Source organism: Myotis brandtii, unplaced genomic scaffold (genome assembly GCF_000412655.1).
Source record: "Myotis brandtii unplaced genomic scaffold, ASM41265v1 scaffold574, whole genome shotgun sequence".
In the NCBI taxonomy this organism is placed as follows: domain Eukaryota; kingdom Metazoa; phylum Chordata; class Mammalia; order Chiroptera; family Vespertilionidae; genus Myotis; species Myotis brandtii.
In genome coordinates, this window is record NW_005370150.1 from 698,431 (window position 1) to 704,623 (window position 6,193).

The 6,193-nt window shown below is 43.5% G+C and overlaps 1 protein-coding gene across 1 annotated transcript in view; it reads right to left on the reverse strand.

The window, feature by feature from the left end:
* Window positions 1–955: 955 nt before the first annotated feature.
* Window positions 956–6,193, reverse strand: part of ZIC3 (Zic family member 3) — a 5,955-nt gene continuing 717 nt past the window's right edge. Inside the window, exons 2-4 of the mRNA XM_005878861.2 lie at window positions 5,330–6,186; window positions 4,076–4,239; window positions 956–3,268 (exon numbers count right to left, since the gene is read on the reverse strand). Of these exons, the coding sequence (XP_005878923.1) occupies window positions 3,089–3,268; window positions 4,076–4,239; window positions 5,330–6,186 (1,201 nt within the window). The 3' untranslated portion in view covers window positions 956–3,088. The remainder of the gene's footprint in view (window positions 3,269–4,075; window positions 4,240–5,329; window positions 6,187–6,193) is intronic.

Here is a 6,193-nt window from a genome sequence, read left to right on the forward strand (position 1 = left end):
TTGGTTGTTGGGGGGGGGGGGGTATGCTTATTCTTTAAAGATATTTCCTGAAAATTCAAGAGTGTAAATGTGCATGCCTAAAGTCAAATTATAGGAAGAAAATCTGAAAAGTTTTCTACTTTTCTTTGTAAAAATTGACAAGAGCAAAGGACATAGACTATGATAAATATGATGCTACATCCATATTAGAGGAAATTGTGTATAGGGGTAAAACTTTCACATTATCTTAATATTGGTTATCATCATTGTTAATTGTCATTTTTTTTCCCTCTTAGGACACAATGCTTTATTGTAAAGTTTTTGGTAAAATAATTTCAAGCTTACTCAGGAAAGATGAAACTCTTATTTTTGTCTTCTAAAGATATATTTAATATTCGTAAGGGGGGAGAAGAAGCTAGTTTCTGAGATAATCTTGCATCGAACCTATCACTCTACTCCCATTTAAGATTAGGTTTAAGTTTGGGTGAGGATAGAAAAGGAATTCATGAAGAAAACAGTGAACTGTTAAAGTTCACTGAATATTTCAGAAGAAAAACACTATTTAGACTTCAGTTTGAATATGTTTTCAGCCAATCTTATGAGTATACACTTCCTGAAAATTTACTGAGCATTTAACACACTCTTTGGTTTGGAGTGAAAGAAAAATCCTGAAATAGGAATTTGATCCAGTACCCTCAATGTCAAGGTCAAGACTGGAATGTCTGGGGTAGGAGTTGTATGGTATACTGACCAGGTTACCTGCTCATCATTTGTGAAGTCATCCCAATCTCTGTTCATGGCATTCAGGCCTTTGCCTTCTCTACTGGTGGAGGAAAGTGCAAAAAAAAAAAAAAAAAACCCTTCTCCACAAACAAAAAAATCATACCCAAAGCAATTTGTAATTAGAAGCTATGAATAATTAACTGTCTGTTGATAAACATCAATAGATAACTTAAAATAGACTGCTTCAACTGTATCCAGGGAATCAAAATTTCTTTTAATCATCAGTTCTGAGCATTTCAATTTAAGGTTAATTTATTTAAACATTTAAAAATTCAGGCACTAAATACAAAAATGTTATAACATAAATAAGATGTGCCAAGACTTTATTTCTTTAAAAATAACAATAAACAAAATTCTAGAATTCAAAATGATTATGTATAATACCAAATTGACTGCCACCAAAAAACCTAGATCATTGCCCCTTCAAGAGAAGGAGGGTATTCATTACATTTCTAAATTCTTTACAATTCCTTATCTCCACCATTCTATTTACTGATTTGCAAGCTGGTTATTCATGCAGAGATTGGGCTCTCAATATTAAACAGCCCCCTAAGTTAGTAAAAGAAGTCTTAATTCTTTACCCACTCCAACCCCCCCAAATAGTAAGCAGTTTGTTTTTCATATAACTGTAAAAACTGTTTTTCCAAATGAGTTGCTTCACTAAAGATTGAATGGATTGTTAATATTTTATTACAAAGCAAACAACCATTTTTCATTGTTATTGATTTTAATGGAAACAATGCTCTTAACATCTTTGCCTACAAACCATGAACTTTAAAAATACACATTTTGCAAATGAATTTTCTTTCCATAATATAATTTCAGAACTGCTGCAGTTATTATACCACTATAAAAAGGTTATGAATAATTGTGAAAATTATGAATTGAACTATATACAGCAAAACAAATCAGACTTTGCCTTCCCAAATTTTAAATGGACTATGGTTTATTTTTTAAGAAGCACTTTAACCATAAGTAAGCAGGCTCAACTGGCCTTACTCATCACCACTGTTTCAGACATGCTTACTTTTGAAAATATATAGATACCTCGGTAGATGTGATAGGCAGATTAGGTAAGTCATAGATACAAACATATATAGGTATATGGGTAATCTCGCAATAGAATAGAAGGACATGCATCCTGCTGAGATGTTCATTTTTATGTAAGGTAATAAAAAAGTAAGGGACATAAAACTCATTAGGTTACCTCATGTTTATATATGTAGGGCAGGGATGATTAAATCCAGCTTCTCAGTCTTTGAAGTATAAGATTGAGATGTCATGGCCACTAACTGAATTGATCAGTAATATTTGATTTGCATGCCAAAAATTGGGGACAAGCACATTTAAACTCGCAGTTAAAGAACCATCTGAGCTAGAGATAAAGAAAGGAGGATCTTACCAGATGGAAAATGACACTGTAAATAATCCATACCACAGTAGAAAAATAATATAACAATTAAAAAAGGGATCTGAGTTATAAATACCAACAGACAAGATTCATTTGCTCGCATCTCCTCTTTTTAGGAGGCTGTTACAAAACAAGAGAAAGGAGTCAGTGGTTCAAAAATTGTAAATTTTGTTCTTTCAAAACAATAAAATTTAATGCTAAAGCAGTTATAATCAAAAGCTGTACAGAATTTGTTAGAAAACACTTATCCATAAATATTGTTCAGTTCCCGGCACTTGTAGCAATAATTAAATTACAACGATAAATATGGCATCAATGGGTATGTATTTACAAAAAAAAAAGTTATTACAAAAGGCAACTGTATACTAAATGTCACAATCTGTGTAGAGTAACATCACATCCTCATCCTGAAAAAACACTGACCAACAGTTTTGACCCCATTAGACAAAAATACATTCACAAGAGTAATGCTTTGAGAAAAAGTTCAAGACATAACAGGACTTTGGCACGGTTTAAGACTGTGAGAGTTTAAACAATCACCACTAAGGCGAAGAATCGGCTTAACATCACCACCACCAAGCCTTCTATAACTTCCTCTCAAAAAACAAGACAAGTGTTAAAATGAACTGAAGGAGTTTAGGGATGGGGTATGCAGACAGCATGAGAAAGGGGAGAAAAAGCAGTGAAAATATTTTTTTTCATCTTTCAAATGCCAAAACATGTTTCCTAATCCTGAGAAAGGGCATGCCTACTTTTGGATCTTACCCAGAAACCTTCCTAGACAATTACAATGAACAAGATGTAGCCCTATATATGGCCTCTTGCCTTAAAACTCCATTTCCATTTGATTGGCCTCAGTTTTCTTTTTAAAATGCATTTGGTCCATTTTATGGTTAACAGGGTTTGTGTTTGTCCTCAGACGTACCATTCGTTAAAATTGGGAGGAAGTCCAGGGTTGTGGCTGGTGCTAGTTTGAACTGCAGAAGGGGGTTTAGTGGTATCTTTACTGTTTGCAGAAGCTATAGCGGGTGGAGTGGAAGATTCATAGCCTGAACTGGCAGCAGGGGAGGAATCTGACCCTTGAGATTCATGAACCTAAAATTAACATGTATATATTATAATGAATATAATTCCAACCGGCATTGTGCAAGTATATACAAGACCAGAATTCAAGCACAGTACGAGCAAGACCGCCCAGTGTCCCACTTAAAAGAGAAACGCTGCTGATTTTGTTGGCTTGATTTTAATTTCTATATTACCGATGTCTAGAAACCCCGGAGTTGCTCACCAACACTTTTATTCCTAATATTGGCATGTGGAAAAGGGACAAAGCGCTGTATTATTCATACTCCTTCAAAGGTGCTTTCTCCGCGGATGGAGTGGGATAAGCACTTGGTCTTTGGGGCCACATAAAATACTCCGGGCGCAGATTTCACCAAGCCCAGTTTGGCTTGGGAAAGCAGGTACAGAGAAAGGTGGCTCAGGCGCCCTAGGCGCTGCAAGGTCTCAGACAACTTCATGGAAATCAGACCTCGCTTCTGGGCACTATTGTTTTATGGAAAGCCGGAGAGCCAATGAACCACCCACCCCCGGGTTCGGCGCCGGCACTCTAGTTTCCCACTGCGGGCTGAGCCGGGAAGAGGCGACCGCCGCAACCTCAAGCCCTGGCGAGCTCGTTTAGAGCTTCCCAGTAAAAAAAAGCTGCCCCCCTCCCTCCCCCTCCCCACATTTCTCTCCCCCGCCCCCTCCAGGTTCCTAAAAATGGGTTCAAGGTGTCACCGCTGGAGCAAATGGGATTTAACGTGGAGGATACAGGGTTGGCATCGCGGGCGCTTCCATTCCGCGGCCGGGTATCGGGCCTAGTGTTTATAAACCACCGACCGCTAATAAAGAGGTAATTACCTTCATGTGCTTTCGCAGGGAGCTAGGGTGCGTGTAGGACTTGTCGCACACTTTGCAGATATAGGGCTTGTCCGAGGTGTGCACGTGCATGTGCTTCTTGCGGTCGCTGCTGTTGGCAAAGCGCCTGTCACATCCTTCAAATTCACATTTGAAAGGTTTCTCACCTGCAAAAGGTAAAAATGCAAAGGGGGGGAAATATGGTCAGGGCCTGGAGCTTCCTGGAGCGGAGCAGCGGGAGACGGAGCGCCCCGCGATCTTCCAGGAGAGGGAGCGGCTGTAGCATCTCTTTTCCCTGGAGAAAAACGGAGAGTGCTGGTTAAGCCTACTGGTTTGGGAGTGGTGCGCGGGGTGGGGCAGGGCTGGCCCAGAACTTGCGGATCCCTTTGTTCTCGCTCAGGATAGGAAATCACCAGGCTCCTCCAAAGTTTCCCCCTAAGTTGTGGTTCCACCCTACCCAGCCCAGGGTTCCCAACGCGCAGCCACATTCTGCCACTGCCTAGTGGATGTAACCAATCCCGGGCGGCACAATGAACCGGGACGGACAATCCCATTTAGTTCCTTCTTTGTACCTGTTAATTTGCCTTTTTCAAATGCAGCGATTTTGCTAAACTCAGTATTAAAAAGCTTGGTTCGTCGTACTTAACGTTCAAAAAGAAAACTATATAAATCCAGGGACTCCAGACAGTTTACAAGATGTTCTGAGCAAGCCACGAAACTGTGATGCCTTTTCTACGTTAGCTTTCCTCCCGTAGGACTGAATTGAACCTGGAACTCCAAATAAAAATAGTTTGACAAAAGTATCAGTCATTTAATTAGGAGATGTGCCAATCACGGGTAAAAAAGAGCGGAAGTAACCGAAAGTTAGCTTTCATTAGCATTTCTATGGTTGCTTTTCCCAAATGTGTGCCGAAAGCTAAATCGCTTGTAAGCAATAGGCTCTCAACACATTCGTAGTCCCTTCCTAGTAACCCAGAAAGGGAGACAAAAAGAGGCGGCGCCAGTTTGTCCCTGGACGGGAGAAGGTTCCAATTAGTTCCAAAGACCAGAGTCCTCAGCCCGGGAAGTTAGAAGTAGGCAAAAGCGCCGCGGGGCGTGAAAGGCGGGCGAGAGATGGAGGGACACTGACAATCCTTCCTTTCCCAAAGACCCTGGAGGGGCGCCGCCCCTCTATCTGGCCATCACCCCTCTCGCTGTACATCGGCTCCATGGCACAGTGTAGCGATGAATCCCGCGTCCGCCTCCCTTTATCCTTACCTGTATGGGTCCTCTTGTGGATCTTGAGGTTCTCGGAGCGGGCAAAGATTTTTCCGCAGCCTGGGAAGGGGCATGGGAAGGGCTTCTCGCCCGTGTGCACTCGAATGTGGTTGACCAGTTTGTACTTCGCCTTGAAGGACTTGCCCTCGCGGGGACACTCCTCCCAGTAGCAGACGTGGTTGTTCTGCTCCGGGCCCCCCACATGCTCCATGGTGACATGTGTCACCAGCTCGTGCATGGTGCTGAAGGTCCGGTCGCAGCTCTTCTTGGGCCGGTTTAGCTGAGCTTCGTCGACCCACTTGCACGACAGCTCCTGCTTGATGGGCTGCCGCATATAACGGAAGAAGGCGCCAGGCCCGTGGTGGGCCGCCACGTTCACGCCCATGTTCATGTTCATGGGGCTGTAGTTAGGGAACTGCGCGCCGGCCGTGTAGGGGTCCGTGCGCGGGCTGGCTACCGTGCGGTACGGGTCCGCACGGCCAAACAGCTCCCCTCGCAGCCCTAGGTGGACCTGATTGTTGTCCATGTGCCCGGTAGGCGACGGGTGCCCGGTGGTCTGCTCATGCAGCCCAGGGAAGAGCAGGTAACTTGATGGTTCGGGAATGCCAGCTGGAGCGTGCAGACCGCTCGCGGAACCAGCGAAGAGCGCGTGCTGCCCGCCACCCGAGGCAGCCTCACAGAGCCCGGAGCTGCGCTGGCGGAACAGAAAGTCACGCGTGGAATTGAAGGCGGCGGAGGCGGCACCGCCATAGCTGGGCACCTGGCTGGTGTGGTGATGGTGGTGGTGGTGGTGGTGGTGGTGATGGCCCAGGGCGTTGGCGTAACCCGAACCCTGTGGCATGAATGCAGAACTCTGGCCAGAAG